Source organism: Chiloscyllium plagiosum, unplaced genomic scaffold (assembly GCF_037043375.1).
Source record: "Chiloscyllium plagiosum isolate Xiang-an unplaced genomic scaffold, Cpla_swu_hap1 HiC_scaffold_40, whole genome shotgun sequence".
NCBI classification, from domain to species: Eukaryota; Metazoa; Chordata; class Chondrichthyes; order Orectolobiformes; family Hemiscylliidae; genus Chiloscyllium; species Chiloscyllium plagiosum.
This window is the reverse complement of record NW_028270178.1, coordinates 32,448,979-32,472,139: the sequence shown is the minus strand read 5'-3', so window position 1 is coordinate 32,472,139 and position 23,161 is coordinate 32,448,979. Positions and strand designations below refer to the sequence as shown.

At 58.0% G+C, this 23,161-nt stretch overlaps 1 protein-coding gene across 1 annotated transcript in view; it reads left to right on the top strand.

Annotated features, from left to right (window-relative positions):
* LOC148138444 (high affinity immunoglobulin epsilon receptor subunit beta-like) overlaps positions 1–23,161 on the top strand; it is a 42,682-nt gene that overhangs the window by 5,972 nt on the left and 13,549 nt on the right. The window contains exons 3-4 of the mRNA XM_087981718.1: positions 9,694–9,750; positions 19,759–19,872. Coding sequence (XP_087837844.1) covers positions 9,694–9,750; positions 19,759–19,872 — 171 coding nt within the window. The remainder of the gene's footprint in view (positions 1–9,693; positions 9,751–19,758; positions 19,873–23,161) is intronic.

The window sequence follows — 23,161 nt, the reverse complement described above, 5'->3', positions numbered from 1 at the left end:
CTCCCTATCTCTGTAACTCCCTCCAGTCCCATCCCCCCTCCCTATCTCTGTAACCCCCTCCAGCCCCTACACCCCCTCCCTATCTCTGTAACCCCCTCCAGCCCCTACACCACCTCCCTATCTCTGTAACCTCCTACACCCCCTCCCTATCTCTTTAACCCCCTCCACCCCATACCCCCCTCTCCCTATCTCTGTAACCCCCCTCCAGCCCCGACACTCCCTCCCTATCTCTGTAACCCCCTCCAGCCCCTACACCCCCTCCCTATCTCTGTAACCCCCTCCAGCCCCTACACCCCCTCCCTATCTCTGTAACCCCCTCCAGCCCCTACACCCCCTCCCTATCTCTGTAACCCCCTCCAGCCCCTACACCCCCTCCCTAACTCTGTAACCTCCTCCAGCCCCTACACCCCCTCCCTAACTCTGTAACTCCCTCCAGCCCCTACACCCCTTCCTTATGTGTGGGCGGCACGGTGGCACAGTGGTTAGCACTATTGCCTCACAGCGCCAGAGACCCGGGTTCAATTCCCGACTCAGGCGACTGACTGTGTGGAGTTTGCATGTTCTCCCCGTGTCTGTGTGGGTTTCCTCCGGGTGCTCCGGTTTCCTCCCACAGTCCAAAGATGTGCAGGGTCAGGTGAATTGGCCATGCTAAATTGCCCGTAGTGTTAGGTAAGGGGTAACTGTAGGGGTATGGGTGGGTTGCGCTTCGGCGGGTCGGTGTGGACTTGTTGGGCCGAAGGGCCTGTTTCCACATTGTAATGTAATCTAATCTAATTATCTCTGTAACCCCCTCCAGCCCGTACAACCCCTCCCTATCTCTGTAACCACCTCAATCCCCTCCCAATCTCTGTAACCCCCTCCAGCCCCTACACACCCTCCCTATCTCTGTAACCCCCTACAGACCCTCCCTATCTCTCTAACATCCTCCAGCCCCTACACACCCTCCCTATCTCTGTAACCCCCTCCAGCCCCTACACACCCTCCCTATCTCTGTAACCCCCTACAGACCTTCCCTATCTCTGTAACCCCCTCCATCCCCTACATCCCCTCCCTATCTCTGTAACCTCCTCCAGCCCCGACACTCCCTCTCTATCTCGGTAAGCCCGTACAATTCCTCCCTATCTCTGTGACCCCCTCCAGCCCCTAAATCCCCTCCCTATCTCTGTAACCCCTCCATCCCCATCACCCCCTCCCTATCTCTGTAACACCCTCCAGCCCCTACACCCCCCTCACTATCTCTGTAACCCCCTCCAGCTCCTACACCCCCTCCCTATCTCTGTAACCCCCTACACCCCCTCCCTATCTCTGTAACTCCCTCCAGTCCCATCCCCCCTCCCTATCTCTGTAACGTCCTCCAGCCCCGACACACCCTCCCTATCTCTGTAACCTCCTCCAGCCCCGACACCCTTCTCTCTATCTCGGTAAGCCCGTACACTCCCTCCCTATCTCTGTAACCCCTCCATCCCCATCACCCCCTCCCTATCCCTGTAAGCCCCTCCAACCCCTACACACTCTCCCTATCTCTGTAACCCCCTCCATCCCCTACACCCCCTCCCTATCTCTGTAACCTCCTCCAGCCCCGACACCCCCTCTCTATCTCGGTAGGCCCGTACACTTCCTCCCTATCTCTTTAACCCCTCCATCCCCATCACCCCCTCCCTATCTCTGTAACACCCTTCAGCCCCTACACCCCCCTCCCTATCTCTGTAACCCCCGACACCCTCTCCCTATCTCTGTAACCCCCTCCAGCCCCTACACCCCCTCCCTATCTCTGTAAGCCCCTACCCCCTCACTATCTCTGCAACTCCCTCCATCCCCTACACCCCTCTCTATCTCTGTAACCCCCTCCAGCCCCTACACTCCCTCCCTATCTCTGTAACCCCCTACACCCCCTCCCTATCTCTGTAACTCCCTCCAGTCCCATCCCCTCTCCCTATCTCTGTAACCCCCTCCAGCCCCTACACCCCCTCCCTATCTCTGTAACCCCCTCCAGCCCCTACACCCCCTCCCTATCTCTGTAACCCCCTCCAGCCCCTACACCACCTCCCTACCTCTGTAACCTCCTACACCCCCTCCCTATCTCTGTAACCCCCTACACCCCCTCCCTATCTCTTTAACCCCCTCCACCCCATACCCCCCTCTCCCTATCTCTGTAACCCCCATCCAGACCCGACACCCCCTCCCTATCTCTGTAACCCCCTCCAGACCCTACACTCCCTCCCTATCTCTGTAACCCCCTCCAGCCGCTACACCCCCTCCCTATCTCTATAACCCCCTCCAGCCCCTACACCCCCTCCCCATCTCTGTAACCCCCTCCAGCCCCTACACCCCCTCCCTAACTCTGTAACCCCTCCAGCCCCTACACCCCCTCCCTAACTCTGTAACCCCCTCCAGCCCCTACACCCCTTCCTTATCTCTGTAACCCCCTCCAGCCCGTACAACCCCTCCCTATCTCTGTAACCACCTCAATCCCCTCCCAATCTCTGTAACCCCCTCCAGCCCCTACACACCCTCCCTATCTCTGTAACCCCCTACAGACCCTCCCTATCTCTCTAACATCCTCCAGCCCCTACACACCCTCCCTATCTCTGTAACCCCCTACAGACCTTCCCTATTTCTGTAACCCCCTCCAGCCCCTACACACTCTCCCTATCTTTGTAACCCCCTCCTAGCCCTACACACCCTATCTCTGTAACCCAATCCATCCCCTACACCCCCTCCCTATCTCTGTAACCTCCTCCAGCCCCGACACTCCCTCTCTATCTCGGTAAGCCCGTACAATTCCTCCCTATCTCTGTGACCCCCTCCAGCCCCTAAATCCCCTCCCTATCTCTGTAACACCCTCCATTCCCATCACCCCCTCCCTATCTCTGCAACACCCTCCAGCCCCTACACCCCCCTCACTATCTCTGTAACCCCCTCCAGCTCCTACACCCCCTCCCTATCTCTGTAACCCCCTCCAGCCCCTACACCACCTCCCAATCTCTGTAACTCCCTCCAGCCCCTACACCCCCTCCCTATCTCTGTAACTCCCTCCAGTCCCATCCCCCCTCCCTATCTCTGTAACCTCCTCCAGCCCCGACACCCCCTCCCTATCTCGGTAAGCCCGTACACTCCCTCCCTATCTCTGTAACCCCTCCATCCCCATCACCCCCTCCCTATCCCTGTAAGCCCCTCCAACCCCTAAACACTCTCCCTATCTCTGTAACCCCCTCCATCCCCTGCACCCCCTCCCTATCTCTGTAACCTCCTCCAGCCCCGACACCCCCTCTCTATCTCGGTAGGCCCGTACACTTCCTCCCTATCTCTGTAACCCCTCCATCCCCATCACCCCCTCCCTATCTCTGTGACACCCTTCAGCCCCTACACCCCCTCCCTATCTCTGTAACCCCCTACACCGTCTCCCTATCTCTGTAACCCCCTCCAGCCCCTACACCCCCTCCCTATCTCTGTAAGCCCCTTCCCCCTCACTATCTCTGTAACTCCCTCCATCCCCTACACCCCTCTCTATCTCTGTAACCCCCTACACCCCCTCCCTATCTCTGTAACTCCCTCCAGTCCCATCCCCCCTCCCTATCTCTGTAACCCCCCTCCAGCCCCTACACCCCCTCCCTATCTCTGTACCCCCCTCCAGCCCCTACACCACCTCCCTATCTCTGTAACCCCCTACACCCCCTCCCTATCTCTTTAACCCCCTACACCCCATACCCCCCTCTCCCTATCTCTGTAACCCCCCTCCAGCCCCGACACCCCCTCCCTATCTCTGTAACCCCCTCCAGCCCCTACATTCCCTCCCTATCTCTGTAACCCCCTCCAGCCCCTACACCCCCTCCCTATCTCTGTAACCCCCTCCAGCCCCTACACCCCCTCCCTATCTCTGTAACCCCCTCCAGCCCCTACACCCCCTCCCTAACTCTGTAACCCCCTCCAGCCCCTACACCCCCTCCCTAACTCTGTAACCCCCTCCAGCCCCTACACCCCTTCCTTATCTCTGTAACCCCCTCCAGCCCGTACAACCCCTCCCTATCTCTGTAACCACCTCAATCCCCTCCCAATCTCTGTAACCCCCTCCAGCCCCTACACACCCTCCCTATCTCTGTAACCCCCTACAGACCCTCCCTATCTCTCTAACATCCTCCAGCCCCTACACCCCCTCCCTATCTCTGTAACCCCCTACAGACCTTCCCTATTTCTGTAACCCCCTCCAGCCCCTACACACTCTCCCTATCTTTGTAACCCCCTCCTAGCCCTACACACCCTATCTCTGTAACCCCCTCCATCCCCTACACCCCCTCCCTATCTCTGTAACCTCCTCCAGCCCTGACACTCCCTCTCTATCTCGGTAAGCCCGTACAATTCCTCCCTATCTCTGTGATCCCCTCCAGCCCCTAAATCCCCTCCCTATCTCTGTAACACCCTCCATTCCCATCACCCCCTCCCTATCTCTGCAACACCCTCCAGCCCCTACACCCCCCTCACTATCTCTGTAACCCCCTCCAGCTCCTACACCCCCTCCCTATCTCTGTAACCCCCTCCAGCCCCTACACCCCCTCCCTATCTCTGTAACCCCCCTACACCCACTCCCTATCTCTGTAACCCCCCTCCAGCCCCGACACTCCCTCCCTACCTCTGTAACCCCCTCCAGCCCCGACACTCCCTCCCTATCTCTGTAACCCCCTCCAGTCCCTACCCCCACTCCCTATCTCTGTAACCCCCCTCCAGTCCCTACACCCACTCCCTATCTCTGTAACCCCCCTCCAGCCCCTACACCCCCTCCCTATCTCTGTAACCCCCCTACACTCCCTCCCTATCTCTGTAACCCCCCTCCAGCCCCGACACTCCCTCCCTATCTCTTAACCCCCCTACACCCCCTCCCTATCTCTGTAACCCCCTCCAGGCCCTACACTCCCTCCCTATCTCTGTAACCCTCTCCAGCCCCTCCCTATCTCTGTAACCCCCTACACCCCCTCCCTATCTCTGTAACCCCCTCCAGTCCCTACACCCTCACTGTACCCTTGTCCATTCCCGACAACTCTTCACTTGCATTGGCCCTGAAACCTTGGACTTTCCTCCCGGAACCTCGCCAGCACACGTTTTGTTTGTTTCTCTGTCTCTGTCTGTCTGGCTTTCCTTTTTCCTGTATGCTCCTTCTGAAAACCTCCCTCTCTCACTCAGCCTTTTGACGCTGCTGCTGATGTATCCTCCTGTGGCTGAGCCGAATGTTTTGGACGTAGGTTGTGCAGAGCACCTTTCTTTGTGCAGTTTAGGCCAATATTTGAAAAGAGTGCTTATTTTGAGCTCTGTCTACCCGACTGCAAGCCTTGATTTACCCTTCCCGACAGTGCCATGTCTTTCCCAATGCTGCTCACTTTCAGCGGACAGATGATATGTTCTTCCAAGAAAATTAATCGGGATAATAGTGGGTTGTAAATTTGCAGCTTAACATTGGAATTATCTGTTTTTTATGTTAATTGTAGTTACTATTACATAAATTAATATGGACAGATTAGGTCAGTCCTGGTTATTGCAACTGATCAAAGATGTGCCGCAGGGTTCAGCAGTCAGTGAATCTGTGAGTACAGTTTTCCTTTAAAACCATTTTTAAAGTCCTGAGCTCGGATTTTCCCCTTCACTTTGTCCAGGTCACAGTGTCATAAAGCACAAAAACATATCCTCTGGTCTAACTCGTGCACACTGACCAGATATCCTCAACTGACATGGTGCAGCATTTGGCCCATATCCCTTTAAACCCATCCAAATGCCTCTTAAATGTTGTAATTGTACCAGCCTCCACCACTTCATCTGGCAGCTCATTCCACACACGTACCTACCCTCTGTGTGAAAAGATTGCCGCTTAGGTCTCTTTTAAATCTCTCACCCTAAACCTATGCCCTCTAGTTCTGCACTCCCCGACCGCAGGGAAAAGACCTTGTCTATTTATTCTATCCATGCCCCTCATGATTTTATAAACCTCTATAATGTCACCCCTCAGCCTCCTACCTTCCAGGGAAAATATCCCCAGCCTCTCTCTGTAGCTCAAACCCTCCAAACCTGGATATTTGTAAATATTTTATGAACCCTTTCAAGTTTAACAACATCTTTCCTGTAGCAGGGAGACAGGAACTGGGTTGTGAAGGGTGTCTTGAAAGCGAGACGCATTTCCCCGACCTTACCCATTCCGCCTGTGCCACCACCTGCTGAACCCGTCACATCAAGTGCCAATCAGACACAGACATGGTTACCTAGCAGGGCTCCCGGCCAATCCGGTCCCGGGAACATGCAGTTGTGTGTTGCACTCCACCAGCAAAACCCTCTCCCACCCTCTGCACCCAATTCCTACCCCGGTCCGCCCCTCGTCGAATGGTGCCAGCCTCTCAGAAGCTGGCAGCTACTGTGCCATTGTGCAGTCCCAGAATGCTCCCTTCTCTGCAGCAGTGAAGGTCCACGGCATTGTGAAAGGGGTGAGGGTCTGTGGAATTGGGAAAGGGGTGAGGGACAGTGGAATTGGGAAAGGGGTGAGGGAGCGTGGAATTGGGAAAGGGGTGAGGGAGCGTGGAATTGGGAAAGGGGTGAGAGACCGTGGAATTGAGAAAGGGGTGAGGGAGCGTGGAACTGGGAAAGGGGTGAGAGACCGTGGAATTGGGAAAGGAGTGAGGGTCTGTGGAATTGGGAAAGGAGTGAGGGACAGTGGAATTGGGAAAGGGGTGAGCGTCCATAGAATTGGGAAAGGGATGAGGAACTGTGGAATTTGGAAAGGGGTGAGGGACTGTGGAATTGGGAAAGGGGTGAATGACCCTGGAATTGGGAAAGGGGTGAGGGTCCATGGAATTGGGAAAGGGGTGAGAGACCGTGGAATTGAGAAAGGGGTGAGGGAGCGTGGAACTGGGAAAGGGATGAGAGACCGTGGAATTGGGAAAGGGGTGAGGGTCCATGGAATTGGGAAAGGGGTGAGAGACAGTGGAATTGGGAAAGGGGTGAGAGACCGTGGAATTGAGAAAGGGGTGAGGGAGCGTGGAATTGGGAAAGGGGTGAGAGACCGTGGAATTGGGAAAGGGGTGAGAGACCGTGGAATTGGGAAAGGGGTGAGGGTCCATGGAATTGGGAAAGGGGTGAGAGACCGTGGAATTGGGAAAGGGGTGAGAGACCGTGGAATTGGGAAAGGGGTGAGGGTCCATGGAATTGGGAAAGGGGTGAGAGACCGTGGAATTGGGAAAGGGGTGAGGGAGCGTGGAATTGGGAAAGGGGTGAATGACCGTGGAATTGGGAAAGGGGTGAGGGTCCATGGAATAGGGAAAGGGGTGAGAGACCGTGGAATTGGAAAAGGGGTGAGGGTCTGTGGAACTGGGAAAGGAGTGAGGGACAGTGGAATTGGGAAAGGGGTGAGCGTCCATAGAATTAGGAAAGGGATGAGGAATTGTGGAATTTGGAAAGGGGTGAGGGACTGTGGAATTGGGAAAGGGGTGAATGACCGTGGAATTGGGAAAGGGATGAGGGTCCATGGAATTGGGAAAGGGGTGAGAGACTGTGGAATTGGGAAAGGGGTGAATGACCGTGGAATTGGGAAAGGGGTGAGAGACTGTGGAATTGGGAAAGGGGTGAATGACCGTGGAATTGGGAAAGGGGTGAATGACCGTGGAATTGGGAAAGGGGTTAGGGACAGTGGAATTGGGAAAGGGGTGAGGGACAGTGGAATTGGGAAAGGAGTGAGGGACAGTGGAATTGGGAAAGGGGTGAGGGTCCATGGAATTGGGAAAGGGGTGAGGGACCGCAGAATTGGAAAAGGGTTGAGGGATCATGGAATTGGGAAAGGGATGAGAGACCGTGAAATTGGGAAAGGGGTGAGGGACTGTGAAATTGGGAAGTTGGGGGAAGTCCGGAGTTTGATCAATGGCTAAGGCAGGGCTGTGACTTCCAGTGGCCACCCCTTCATCAGGACTCCAGTCACTCGTGATTGGGGCAAATCCAGCCTTTCTCCCACAATTCCACACCCCAGCCCAGCAGGCGCGCCACCCATTTGTAGCATTTGACAAGGCTGCCATGTTTCCTGGACGCCAGGAAACGTAGAAACATCGAAAATAGTGGTCGCAATAGGCCATTCAGCCCTTCGAGCCAGCTCCCCAATGCAGTATCATCATGGCTGGTTCTCCAACTCAGTCTCCTGATCCCATTATCTCCCCCATACCCTTTGATCCCTTTAGCTTTAAGAACTACATCAAACTCTTTCTTGAAAATATTCAATGATTTGGCTTCAACTGCTCCACAGGCTCCCCACTCTCTGGGTGAAGACATTCTCTTCACTTCAGTCCGGAATCGCCCACCCTGCAATCTTTACTCTGAGACCCCTGGTTCTGGACTCCCCCCAGTCATCGGATACATCCTTCCTGTGTTTATCCTGTTTAGTCCTGTGAGAATGTTATAGATTTATATGAAACTACCCCTCGCCGCCTCAAAACTGCAGTGAATACAGTCCGAAATAATCAGGCCTTCATAGGTCAGTCTGCCATCCCAGGAATCAGTCTGAACAGAGTTAATCAGGTCAGTGCATGATGAGGCTCTGAAGTCATATCCGCCTGCCAGCCAGAGCTTAACTCCTGAAGTGGCGTAATTTTTTTTTATTATTAGAGTCATAGAGATGTACAGCATGGAAACAGACCCTTCGATCCAACTCATCCATGCCAACCAGATATCCCAACCCAATCTAGTCCCACCTGCCAGCAGCTGGCCCATATCCCTCCAAACCCTTCCTATTCATATACCCATCCAAATGCCTCTTAAATGTTGTAATTGTACCAGCCCCCACCACATCCTCTGGCAGCTCATTCCATACACGCACCACCCTCTGTGTGAAAAAGTTGCCCCTTAGGTCCCTTTTATATCTTTCCCCTCTCACCCTAAACCTATGCCCCTCAAGTTCTGGACTCTCCAACCCCAGGGAAAAGACTTTGTCTATTTACCCTATCCATGCCCCTCATGATTTTATAAACCTCTGTAAGGTCACCCCTCAGCCTCCGACGCTCCAGGGAAAACAGCCCCAGCCTGTTCAGCCTCTCCCTGTAGCTCAAACCCTCCAAACCTGGCAACCTCCTTGTAAATCTTTTCTGAACCCTTTCAAGTTTCACCACATCTTTCCGATCGGAAGGAGACCAGAATTACACGCAATATTCCAACAGTGGCCTAACAATGTCCTGTACAACCGCAACATGACCTCCCAACTCCTGTACTCAATACTCTGAGTAATAAAGGAAAGCATACCAAACGTTGTCTTCACTATCCTATCTACCTGCGACTCCACTTTCAAGGAGCTATGAACCTGCACTCCAAGGTCTCTTTGTTCAGCAACACAGTGTGAATGTGCCTGATTATTTGCCTTTCCTGCCATCTTTTCCAGAGCAGGGAAATTCAGTCAGCTGTGGCGTCAGCCTGGTCTTCAGCTGCAGAAAGTTCAGTCTGATGTGCAACTCCATTGGGGCCCTGGACTGCCCAGCTGCTTCCCTCTGTGCCCCCCTCCCCTCCAAGACCAAGCAGCGCCCTGCCCTATGCAATGTAATGACCCCACCAACTACATTCCTGAGGCACCAGGACGCGTTGCAGATGACGAAGTTTCTTCTGTGCTTTCATTTCAGACATAACTTGATGGCGTTCTGATGTGACTTTCACCCCTAATGAATATTTCTCCTTTTGATGATTTGACAGTGCTTTCTGACCGGAATAATGAACGTGCTCCTTCACAACATGTCAAGTCGAAACTTTGTAAGCATTCGGAAGCTGACAGCCGAGGCATTCAGGTTCAAGTTGGAGTTGACAGATATTTGTTTTAACGTCAGTCCATTTACATCTGCACTGTTAAGAACCGAGACAGTAGGTCCCTCCCGCCCACTGGTAGGAGACACACACAGTGTGATGAGAGAATGGCGAAGGTATACTAGATTGAATCTTGGATAAGTGAGATCTCCTCAGAGGGGAGACTGAGTGGACAAGGTGTATACTCCTTGAAGTTGGGAAGAATGAGAGGTATTCGGTCAGCAATATAGAGAAATTTTAAGAGATTGACAGGATGTTTGCTGAGAGGATGCTTTGCTGTAACTGGACAACCTCAAACCAGGATCACACTGGAGGGTCAGTATTGAGTGAGAGCCGCACTGTCGGAGGGTCAGTGCTGAGGGAGGGCCGCACTGTCGGAGGGTCAGTATTGAGGGAGTGCCGCACTGTCGGAGGGTCAGTGCTGAGGGAGGGCCGCACTGTCGGAGGGTCAGTATTGAGGGAGTGCCGCACTGTCGGAGGGTCAGTGCTGAGGGAGGGCCGCACTGTCGGAGGGTCAGTGCTGAGGGAGGGCCGCACTGTCGGAGGGTCAGTATTGAGGGAGTGCCGCACTGTCGGAGGGTCAGTGCTGAGGGAGTGCCGCACTGTCAGAGGGTCAGTATTGAGGGAGTGCCGCACTGTCGGAGGGTCAGTGATGAGGGAGTGCCGCACTGTCGGAGGGTCAGTGATGAGGGAGTGCCGCACTGTCGGAGGGTCAGTATTGAGGGAGTGCCGCACTGTCGGAGGGTCAGTGCTGAGGGAGGGCCGCACTGTCGGAGGGTCAGTATTGAGGGAGTGCCGCACTGTCGGAGGGTCAGTGCTGAGGGAGGGCCGCACTGTCGGAGGGTCAGTGCTGAGGGAGGGCCGCACTGTCGGAGGGTCAGTATTGAGGGAGTGCCGCACTGTCGGAGGGTCAGTGCTGAGGGAGTGCCGCACTGTCAGAGGTTCAGTATTGAGGGAGTGCCGCACTGTCGGAGGGTCAGTGATGAGGGAGTGCCGCACTGTCGGAGGGTCAGTGATGAGGGAGTGCCGCACTGTCGGAGGGTCAGTATTGAGGGAGTGCCGCACTGTCGGAGGGTCAGTGATGAGGGAGTGCCGCACTGTCGGAGGGTCAGTATTGAGGGAGTGCCGCACTGTCGGAGGGTCAGTATTGAGGGAGTGCCGCACTGTCGGAGGGTCAGTGATGAGGGAGGGCCGCACTGTCGGAGGGTCAGTGATGAGGGAGTGCCGCACTGTCGGAGGGTCAGTGCTGAGGGAGGGCTGCACTGTCGGAGGATCAGTGATGAGGGAGTGCCGCACTGTCGGAGGGTCAGTGCTGAGGTAGGGCTGCACTGTCGGAGGGTCAGTGATGAGGGAGTGCCGCACTGTCGGAGGGTCAGTATTGAGGGAGGGCCGCACTGTCGGAGGGTCAGTATTGAGGGAGTGCCGCACTGTCGGAGGGTCAGTGATGAGGGAGTGCCGCACTGTCGGTGGGTCAGTGATGAGGGAGCGCCGCACTGTCGGAGGGTCAGTGCTGAGGGAGCCCCACGCTGTCGGAGGGTCAGTGCTGAGGGTGGGCCGCACTGTCAGAGAGTCAGTGCTGAGGGAGCCCCACACTGTCGGAGGGTCAGTGCTGAGGGAGCCCCATGCTGTCGGAGGGTCAGTGCTGAGGGAGGGCCGCACTGTTGGAGGGTCAGTGCTTAGGGAGTGCCGCACTGTCGGAGGGTCAGTGCTGAGGGAGAGCCGCACTGTCGGAGGGTCAGTATTGAGGGAGTGCCGCACTGTCGGAGGGTCAGTGCTGAGGGAGTGCCGCACTGTCGGAGGGTCAGTGATGAGGGAGTGCCGCACTGTCGGAGGGTCAGTGATGAGGGAGTGCCGCACTGTCGGAGGGTCAGTATTGAGGGAGTTTCGCACTGTCGGAGGGTCAGTGATGAGGGAGTGCCGCACTGTCGGAGGGTCAGTATTGAGGGAGTGCCGCACTGTCGGAGGGTCAGTATTGAGGGAGTGCCGCACTGTCGGAGGGTCAGTGATGAGGGAGTGCCGCACTGTCGGAGGGTCAGTGATGAGGGAGTGCCGCACTGTCGGAGGGTCAGTGCTGAGGGAGGGCTGCACTGTCGGAGGGTCAGTGATGAGGGAGTGCCGCACTGTCGGAGGGTCAGTGATGAGGGAGTGCCGCACTGTCGGAGGGTCAGTATTGAGGGAGGGCCGCACTGTCGGAGGGTCAGTATTGAGGGAGTGCCGCACTGTCGGAGGGTCAGTGATGAGGGAGTGCCGCACTGTCGGAGGGTCAGTGATGAGGGAGTGCCGCACTGTCAGAGAGTCAGTGCTGAGGGAGACCCACACTGTCGGAGGGTCAGTGCTGAGGGAGCCCCACGCTGTCGGAGGGTCAGTGCTGAGGGAGCACCGCACTGTCGGAGGGTCAGTGCTGAGGGAGTGCTGCACTGTCGGAGGGTCAGTGCTGAGGAAGGGCCGCACTGTCGGAGGGTCAGTGCTGAGGGAGAGCCGCACTGTCGGAGGGTCAGTATTGAGGGAGTGCCGCACTGTCGGAGGGTCAGTGCTGAGGGAGTGCCGCACTGTCGGAGGGTCAGTATTGAGGGAGTGCCGCACTGTCGGAGGGTCAGTGATGAGGGAGTGCCGCACTGTCGGAGGGTCAGTGATGAGGGAGTGCCGCACTGTCGGAGGGTCAGTATTGAGGGAGTGCCGCACTGTCGGAGGGTCAGTGATGAGGGAGTGCCGCACTGTCGGAGGGTCAGTATTGAGGGAGTGCCGCACTGTCGGAGGGTCAGTATTGAGGGAGTGCCGCACTGTCGGAGGGTCAGTGATGAGGGAGTGCCGCACTGTCAGAGGGTCAGTGATGAGGGAGTGCCGCACTGTTGGAGGGTCAGTGCTGAGGGAGGGCTGCACTGTCGGAGGGTCAGTAATGAGGGAGTGCCGCACTGTCGGAGGGTCAGTGATGAGGGAGTGCCGCACTGTCGGAGGGTCAGTATTGAGGGAGGGCCACACTGTCGGAGGGTCAGTATTGAGGGAGTGCCGCACTGTCGGAGGGTCAGTGATGAGGGAGTGCCGCACTGTCGGAGGGTCAGTGATGAGGGAGTGCCGCACTGTCAGAGAGTCAGTGCTGAGGGAGCCCCACACTGTCGGAGGGTCAGTGCTGAGGGAGCCCCACGCTGTCGGAGGGTCAGTGCTGAGGGAGGGCCGCACTGTCGGAGGGTCAGTGCTGAGGGAGTGCCGCTCTGTCGGAGGGTCAGTGCTGAGGAAGGGCCGCACTGTCGGAGGATCAGTGATGAGGGAGTGCCGCACTGTCGGAGGGTCAGTGATGAGGGTGTGCCGCACTGTCGCAGGGTCAGTACTGACGGAGGGGCGCAATGTCGCAGGGGCCGTGCTGACGGAGTGCCGCACTGTCGGAGGGTCAGTGCTGAGGGAGTGCCGCACTGTCGGAGGGTCAGTGCTGAGGAAGGGCCGCACTGTCGGAGGAGCAGTGATGAGGGAGTGCCGCACTGTCGGAGGGTCAGTGATGAGGGTGTGCCACACTGTTGGAGGGTCAGTGCTGACGGAGGGGCGCAATGTCGCAGGGGCCGTGCTGAGGGAGGGCCGCACTGTCGGAAGGTCAATGCTGAGGGGGTACCGCACTGTCGGAGGGTCAGTGCTGAGGTAGGGGCGCACTGTCGGAGGGTCAGTGCTGAGGGAGGGCCGCACTGTCGGAGGGCCAGTACTGAGGGAGTTCCGTACTGTCGGAGGGTCAGTGCTGATGGAGCGCCGCATTGTCAGAGGGTCAGTGCTCAGGGAGTGCCGCACTGTCGGAGGGTCAGTGCTGAGGGAGCGTCGCACTGTCGAAGGGTCAGTGCTGAGGCGTGTCTCAATGTCGGAGGGTCAGTGCTGAGGGAGCGCCGCACTGTCAGAGGGTCAGTGCTGAGGGAGGGCCGCACTGTCGGAGGGTCAGTGCTGATGCAATGTCGCACTGCCGGAGGGTCAGTACTGAGGGAGCGCCGCACAGTCGGAGGGTCAGTACTGAGGGAGCGCCGAACTGTCGGAGGGTCAGTGCTGAGGGAGCGCTGCACTGTTGGAGGGTCAGTGCTGAGGGAGTGCCGCACTGTCGAAGGGTCAGTGCTGAGGGAGTGCCGCACTGTCGGAGGGTCAGTGCTGAGGGGGTGCCGCATTGTCGGAGGGTCAGCACTGAGGGAATGCCACACTGTCGGAGGGTCAGTGCTGAAGGAGGGCCGCACTGTTGGAGGGTCAGTGCTGAGGGAGTGCCGCATTGTCGAGGGTCAGTGCTGACGGAGAGCCACACTGTCGGAGGGTCAGTGCTGAGGGAGAACCGTACTGTCGGAGGGTCAGTGCTGAGGGAGTGCTGCACTGTCGGAGGGTCAGTGCTGAGGGAGGGCCGCACTGTCGAAGGGTCAGTGCTGAGGGAGGGCCGCACTGTCAGAGGGTCAGTGCTGAGGGAGCGCCGCACTGTCGGAGGGTCAGGGCTGAGGGAGGGCCGCACTGTCGAAGGGTCAGTGCTGAGGCGTGTCGCAATGTCGGAGGGTCAGTGCTGAGGGAGGGCCGCACTGTCGAAGGGTCAGTGCTGAGGGAGGGTCGCACTGTCGGAGGGTCAGTGCTGAGGGAGTACCGCACTGTCGGAGGGTCAGTGCTGAGGGAGCGCCGCACTGTCGAAGGGTCAGTGCTGAGGCGTGTCGCACTGTTGGAGGGTCAGTGCTGAGGGAGCGCCGCACTGTCAGAGGGTCAGTGCTGAGGGAGGGCCGCACTGTGGGAGGGTCAGTACTGAGGGAGCGCCGCATTGTCGGAAGTTCAGTACTGAGGGAGCGCCGCACTGTCGGAGAGTCAGTGCTGAGGGAGAGCTGCACTGTCGGAGGGTCAGTGCTGAGGGAGGGCCGCACTGTCGGAGGGTCAGTACTGAGGGAGCGCCGCATTGTCGGAAGTTCAGTACTGAGGGAGCGCCGCACTGTCGGAGAGTCAGTGCTGAGGGAGAGCTGCACTGTCGGAGGGTCAGTGCTGAGGGAGGGCCGCACTGTCGGAGGGTCAGTGCTGAGGGAGGGCCGCACTGTCGGAGGGTCAGTGCTGAGCGAGCGCTGCACTGTTGGAGGGTCAGTATTGAGGGAGCGTCACACCGTCGGAGGGTCAGTACTGAGGGAGAGCCGCACTGTCGGAGGGGCAGTACTGAGAGAGCGCCACACTGTCGGAAGGTCAGTGCTGAGTGAGGGCCGCACTGTTGGAGGGTCAGTACTGAGGGAGCGCCGCATTGTCGGAAGTTCAGTACTGAGGGAGCGCCGCACTGTCGGAGAGTCAGTGCTGAGGGAGAGCTGCACTGTCGGAGGGTCAGTGCTGAGGGAGGGCCGCACTGTCGGAGGGTCAGTGCTGAGGGAGGGCCGCACTGTCGGAGGGTCAGTGCTGAGCGAGCGCTGCACTGTTGGAGGGTCAGTATTGAGGGAGCGTCACACCGTCGGAGGGTCAGTACTGAGGGAGAGCCGCACTGTCGGAGGGGCAGTACTGAGAGAGCGCCACACTGTCGGAAGGTCAGTGCTGAGTGAGGGCCGCACTGTTGGAGGGTCAGTGCTGAGGAAGCACCGCACTGTCGGAGGGTCAGTGCTGAGGGAGAGCCACACTGTTGGAGGGTCAGTGCTGAGGGTGTGCCGCACTGTCGGAGAGTCAGTGCTGAGGGAGGGCCGCACTGTTGGAGGGTTAGTGCTGAGGGAGTGCCGCACTGTCAGAGGGTCAGTGCTGAGGGAGCGCTGCACTGTCGGAAGGTCAGTGCTGTGGGTGTGCCATACTGTCGGAGGGTCAATGCTGAGGGAGTGCTGCACTGTCGGAGGGTCAGTGCTGAGGGAGTGCCGCACTGTCGGAGGGTCAGTGCTGAGGGAGTGCCGTAGTGTTGGAGGGTCAGTACTGAGGAAGTGTGGCACTGTCGGAGGGTCAGTACTGAGGGAGTGCCGCACTGTCGGAGGGTCAATGCTGAGGGAGTGCTGCACTGTCGGAGGGTCAGTGCTGAGGGAGGGCCGCACTGTCGGAGGGTCAGTGCTGGGGGAGTGCCGCACTATCGGAGGGTCAGTGCTGAGTGAGTCCGCACTGTCGGAGGGTCAGTGCTGAAGGAGTGCCGCACTGTCGGAGGGTCAGTGCTGAGGGAGTGCCGTAGTGTTGGAGGGTCAGTACTGAGGAAGTGTGGCACTGTCGGAGGGTCAATACTGAGGGAGTGCCGCACTGTCGGAGGGTCAATGCTGAGGGAGTGCTGCACTGTCGGAGGGTCAGTGCTGAGGGAGGGCCGCACTGTCGGAGGGTCAGTGCTGGGGGAGTGCCGCACTATCGGAGGGTCAGTGCTGAGTGAGTCCGCACTGTCGGAGGGTCAGTACTCAGGGAGTGTGGCACTGTTGGAGGGGCAGTACTGGGTGAGCGCCGCACTGTCGGAGGGTCAGTGCTGAGGGTGTGCCGCACTGTCCGAGGGTCAATGCTGAAGGATGGCCGCACTGTCAGAGGGTCAGTGCTGAGGGAGTGCTGCACTGTCGGAGGGTCAGTAATGAGGGAGTGCAGCACTGTCGGAGGGTCAGTGCTGAGGGATTGCCGCACTGTCAGTGGGTCAGTGCTGAGGGAGTGCTGCACTGTCAGAGGGTCAGTAATGAGGGACTCAGCACTGTCGGAGGGTCAGTGCTGACGGAGTGCCGCACTGTCGGAGGGTCAGTGCTGAGGGAGTGCTGCACTGTCAGAGGGTCAGTACTGAGGGAGGGCCGCAATATCGGAGGGTCAGTGCTGAGGGAGAGCCGCACTGTCGGAGGGTCAGTGCTGAGGGAGCGCCGCACGGTCAGAGGGTCAGTGCTGAGGGAGTGCCGCACTGTCGGAGGGTCAACACTGAGAGAGCGGTGCACTGTTGGAGGGTCAGTACTGAGGGAGTGCCGCACTGTCGGAAGGTCAGTGCTGAGGGTGTGCCGTACTGTTGGAGGGTCAATGCTGAGGGTGTGCCATACTGTCGGAGGGTCAGTGCTGAGGGAGTGCCGCACTGTCGGAGGGTCAGTGCTGAGGGAGTGCCGCACTGTCGGAGGGTCAGTGCTGAGGGAGGGCCGCACTGTCGGAGTGTCAGTGCTGAGTGAGTACCACACTGTCGGAGGGTCAGTGCTGAGGGAGGGCCGCACTGTCGGAGGGTCAGTGCTGAGGGAGAGCCGCACTGTCGGGGGTCAGTGCTGAGGGAGTGCCGCACTGTCGGAGGGTCAGTGCTGGGGGAAAGCCGCAGTGTCGGAGGGTCAGTACTGAGGTAGTGTGGCACTGTCGGAGGGTCAGTACTGAGGGAGGGCCGCACATTCGGAGGGTCAGTGCTGAGTGAGTGCCGCACTGTCGGAGAGTCAGTGCTAAGTGAGTCCACACTGTCGGAGGGTCAGTACTGAGGGAGTGTGGCACTGTTGGAGGGGCAGTGCTGAGGGAGTGCCGCACTGTCAGAGGGTCAGTGCTGAGGGAGTACCGCACTGTCGGAGGGTCAGTGCTGAGGGAGTGCTGCACTGTCAGAGGGTCAGTAATGAGGGAGAGCCGCACTGTCGGAGGGTCAGTGTTGAAAGAGGGCCGTACTGTCGGAGGGTCAGTGCTGAGGGAGGGCCGCACTGTCGGAGGGTCAGTGCTGAGGGAGTGCTGCAGTGTCGAAGGGTCAGTGATGAGGGAGGGCCGCACTGTCAGAGGGTCAGTGCTGAGGGAGTGTGGCACTGTCGGAGGGTCAGTACTAAGGGAGTGCCGCACTGTCGGAGGGTCAGTACTGAGGGAGTACCGCACTGTCGGAGGGTCAACACTGAGAGCGCGGTGCACTGTTGGAGGGTCAGTACTGAGGGAGTGCCGCACTTTCAGAGGGTCAGTGCTGAGGGAGCGCCGCACTGTCGGAAGGTCAGTGCTGAGGGTGTGCCGTACTGTTGGAGGGTCAATGCTTAGGGTGTGCCATACTGTCGGAGGGTCAGTGCTGAGGGAGTGCCGCACTGTCGGAGGGTCAGTGCTGAGGGAGTGCCGCACTGTCGGAGGGTCAGTGCTGAGGGAGGGCAACACTGTCGGAGGGTCAGTGCTGAGTGAGTGCCGCACTGTCGGAGGGTCAGTGCTGAGGGAGGGCCGCACTGTCGGAGGGTCAGTGCTGAGGGAGAGCCGCACTGACGGAGGGTCAGTGCTGAGGGAGCGCCGCACTGTCGGAGGGTCAGTGCTGAGGGAGTGCCGCACTGTCGGAGGGTCAGTGCTGGGGGAGTGCCGCACTGTCGGAGGGTCAGTGCTGAGTGAGTCCGCACTGTCGGAGGGTCAGTACTGAGGGAGTGCGGCACTGTTGGAGGGGCAGTGCTGAGGGAGTGCCGCACTGTCGGAGGGTCAGTGCTGAGGGAGTACCGCACTGTCGGAGCGTCAGTGTTGAGGGAGTGCCGCACAGTCGGAGGGTCAGTGCTGAGGGAGGGCCGCACTGTCGGAGCGTCAGTGTTGAAGGAGGGCCGTACTGTCGGACGGTCAGTGCTGAGGGAGGGCCGCACTGTCGGAGGGTCAGTGCTGAGGGAGTGCTGCAGTGTCGAAGGGTCAGTGATGAGGGAGTGCTGCACTGTCAGAGGGTCAGTGCTGAGGGAGTGTGGCACTGTTGGAGGGTCAGTGATGAGGGAGTGCCGCACTGTCGGATGGTCAGTACTGAGGGAGTGCCGCACTGTCGGAGGGTCAGTGCTGAGGGAGTGCCGCACTGTCGGATGGTCAGTACTGAGGGAGTGCCGCACTGTTGGAGGGTCAGTGATGAGGGAGTGCCGCACTGTCGGAGGGTCAGTGATGAGGGAGCCACGCCCTGTCGGAGGGTCAGTGATGAGGGAGCCCCGCCCTGTCGGAGGGTCAGTGATGAGGGAGCCCCGCCCTGTCGGAGGGTCAGTGATGAGGGAGCCCCGCCCTGTCGGAGGGTCAGTGCTGAGGGAGGGCCGCACTGTCGGAGGGTCAGTGATGAGGGAGCCCCGCCCTGTCGGAGGGTCAGTGATGAGGGAGCCCCGCCCTGTCGGAGGGTCAGTGATGAGGGAGCGCCGCACTGTCGGAGGGTCAGTGCTGAGGGAGGGCCGCACTGTCGGAGGGTCAGTGATGAGGGAGCGCCGCACTGTCGGAGGGTCAGTGCTGAGGGAGCACTGCCCTGTCGGAGGGTCAGTGCTGAGGGAGTACCGCACTGTCGGAGGGTCAGTGCTGAGGGAGTGCTGCACTGTCAGAGGGTCAGTAATGAGGGAGTGCAGCACTGTCGGAGGATCAGTGCTGAGGGAGTGCCGCACTGTCGGAGCGTCAGTGTTGAAGGAGGGCCGTACTGTCGGAGGGTCAGTGCTGAGGAAGGGCCGCACTGTCGGAGGGTCAGTGCTGAGGGAGGGCTGCCCTGTCGGAGGGTCAGTGATGAGGGAGCCCCGCCCTGTCGGAGGGTCAGTGATGAGGGAGCGCCGCCCTGTCGGAGGGTCCGTGATGAGGCAGTGCTGTAATGTTGGAGAGTTCCTACTGAGAGCTCTGGCCCACTAAGAGTCAGAGATTGGAGGAGGTTTTGGAGAGAGCAAGGCGTGTAGGGAGTGGTGTAGATTACAGACGTGGGAATGGTTGTAGGTGTTTGAGGTTGTGATCGGGAGACTTCATTGATACATACAATCAGAAGATACCCGTCAACTCCCCCATGTTATGTTTCACACGCTCATCCAAGTGCCTTCTAAAGGTTGTGAGGTTTGCTTTGTGAGGAATTTAGATATGGGGCCTGGTGGAGGTGACAGAAATGATTAAGTTTGATGGGGCTGGTGAGGTTCCGAAGGCTGTGGAGGGATAGTAAAACCCAAATGTGGAATTTAATGTCCAGATGCTGCTGAATTTGGAACCAGATTGATCACTGAACATGCAGCAGATGTTAGAATGAACAGCAATTGATGGCAACTACACATCTGGGCGATGTGGCCCATTATTAGGGTTGCTTGTCCACTTTTTGTACACCTTTTTTGGTTGTTCTCTCTTTTTGTTGTGAGCAGTGTGTTCTGTGTTCCATTCTCTCAGGTTCGGGTGACCCTGCTGGTGAACTGCCTGAATAGTTTTGTTTCCGGAGGGGGCATTGTGCTTTACCTGATATCAGTCATTTTCTCACCCACTGATGAAACAGTCTACCAGACGGTAAGTTACCTCGAAAGGTCAGAGCTCCGAAAATACACCCTATCTCTGAAAGCTCCATCCCCGACAAACATCCTCCTCCATCCCTAACAAATCTCCCTATCTCTGTAACCCCCTCCAGCCCCTACATCGCCCCCTCATCTCTGTAACCCCCTCCAGCTCCTACGCCACCTCCCTATCTCTGTAACCCCCTCCAGCCCCTACATCGCCCCCTTATCTCTATAACCCCCTCCAGCCCCTCCCTATCTCTGTTACCTCCTCCAACCCCTGCACCCCCTCCCTATCTCTGTAACCCGCTCCAGCTCCCTCTCCCTATCACTGTAACCCCGTCCAGCCCCGACACACCATTCTTATTTCTGTAACCCCCTCCAGCCCAAACACCCCCTCCCTATCACTGTAAACCCCTCCAGCCACTACACCTCCTCCCTATCTCTGTAACCCCCTGCAGCCATTACATCCCATCCCTATCTCTGTAACCTCCTCCAGCCCCTACACCCCCGCCCTATCTCTGTAACCCCCTCCAGCCCCTACACCCCCTCCCTATCTCTGTAACCTCCTCCAGCCCCTACACCCCCTCCCTATCTCTGTAACCCCCTCCAGCCCCTACCCCTCTTTATCTCTGTAACTCCCTCGCTATCTCTGTAATTCCTTACAGCCCCCACACCCTGTCCCTATCTCTGTGACTCCGTCCAGCCCCTACACCCCCTCCCTATCTCTGTAACCCCCTCCAACCCATACACCCCCTCCCTATCACTGTAAACCCTCCAACTCCTACACCCCCTCCCTATATCTGTAAACCCCTCCAACCCTAACAAATCTCTCTATCTCTGTAACGTCCTTCAGCCCCTACACCCTCTCCCAATCTCTGTAACCCCCTCCCTATCTCTGTAACCACCTCCAGCCCCTACGCACCCTCCCTATCTCTGTAACCCCCCACAGCCACTACACCCCCTCCCTATCTCTGTAACCCCCTCCAACCCTAACAAATCTCTATCTCTGTAATCTCCTTCGGCCCCTACACCCCCTCCCAATCTCTGCAATCCCCTCCCTATCTTTGTAACCCCCTCCAGCACCTATACCCCCTCCCTATCTCTGTAACCCCCTCCAGCCCGTACACCCCCTCCCTATCTCTGTAACCCCCTACAGCCCCTACACCCCTCCCAATCTCTGCAACCCCCTCTCTATCTCTGTAACCCCCTCCAACCCTACACCCCCTCCTGATCTGTGTAACTCCCTCCAACCCCTAAACCCCCTCTCTATCTCTGTAACCCCCTCCAACCCCTACACCCCCTCCCTATCTCTGTAACCCCTTCCAGCCCCTACAGCCCTCAATATCTCTGTAACCCCCTCGTACCCTTACACCCCCTCCCTATCTCTGTAACCTCCTCCAACCCCTACACCCCCTCTCTATCTCTGTAACCCCCTCCCTATCTCTGTAACCCCCATTCAGCCCCTACACCCCCTCCCTATCTCTGTAACCCCCTCCAGCCTCTACACCTCCTCCCTATCTCTGTAACCCCCTCCTGTCCATTGAGTCCACCTGACCCTCCAAGGACTCACCACTGTATCCTGTAACTCTGCATTTTCCGTGGCTAGTCCACCTAACCTGCACGGCTGATGCCCCTAACATGCACTTCTCTGGCCTCTGGGACAAAACCGGAGCACCCAGAGGATACCCAGAGAATATGCAAAATCCTAGTGTGGAATCGAACCTAGGTCCCTGGCTCTGTGAGGCAGCAGCACTAACTACTGAGCCAGCGTACTGTCCAGATAAAGATCTCTTCATAGCCAACTGCTGCCACGACATTAACCGCCTCAACCTGTCCACCCCTCTCACCCACTCCACCCCTCTCACCCACTCCAACCTCTCACCCTCGAAACGTGCAGCCCTCCACTCCCTCCTCTCCAACCCCAACCTCACCATCAAACCTCACCACCATCAGACAAGGGAGGCGCAGTAGTAGTTTGGCGCACCGATCTTTACACCGCTGAAGCTAGACGCCAACTCGCGGACACCTCCTCCTACTGCCCCCTTGACCATGACCCCACCCCCCACCACCAAACCATCATCTCCCAGACCATCCAGAGCCTCATCACCTCAGGGGATCTCCCATCCACCGCCTCCAACCTCATAGTCCCACAACCCCGCACCGCCCGTTTCTACCTCCTGCCCAAAATCCACAAACCTGACTGCCCCGGCCGACCCATTGTCTCCGCCTGCTCCTGCCCAACCGAACTCATCTCCGCCTACCTCGACACGGTCCGGTCCCCCTTAGTCCAAGAACTCCCCACCTACGTTCGGGGCACCACCCACGCCCTCCACCTGCTCCATGATTTTCGCTTCCCCGGTCCCTAACGCCTTATCTTTACCATGGACATCCAGTCCCCTGTACACCTCCATCCCCCATCACGAAGGACTCAAAGCCCTCCGCTTCTTCCTTTCCCGCCGACCCAACCAGTACCCTTCCACTGACACCCTCCTTCGACTGAATGAACTGGTCCTCACTCTGAACAACTTCTCTTTCCAATCCTCCCACTTCCTCCAAACCAAAGGAGTAGCCATGGGCACCCGCATGGGCCCCAGCTATGCCTGCCTCTTCGTCGGATATGTGGAACAGTCCATCTTCTGCAGCTACACTGGCACCACCCCCCACTTTTTCCTCCGCTACATCGATGACTGTATCGGTGCCGCCTCATGCTCCCACGAGGAGGTTGAACAGTTCATCCACTTTACCAACACCTTCCACCCCGACCTCAAATTTACCTGGACCATCTCAGACTCCTCCCTCCCCTTCCTAGACCTCTCCATTTCTATCTCGGGTGACCGACTCAACACGGACATTTACTATAAACCGACCGACTCTCACAACTATCTAGACTACACCTCCTCCCACCCTGCCCCCTGTAAAAACGCCATCCTATATTCCCAATTCCTTTGCTTCCGCCGCATCTGCTCCCAGGAGGACCAATTCCAATACCGAACAACCCAGATGGCCTCCTTCTTCAAAGACCTCAATTTCCCCTCAGACGTGGTTGACAATGCTCTCCACTGCATCTCCTCCACTTCCCGGTCCTCCGCCCTTGAACCCACCCCTCCAATCGCCACCAGGACAGAACCCCACTGGTCCTCACCTACCACCCCACCAACCTCCTGATACATCATATCATTCTTCATCATTTCTGCCACCTCCAAACAGACCTCACCATCAAGGATATATTTCCCTCCCCTCCCCTATCAGCGTTCCGGAAAGACCACTCCCTCCGCGACTCCCTCGTCAGGTCCACACCCCCC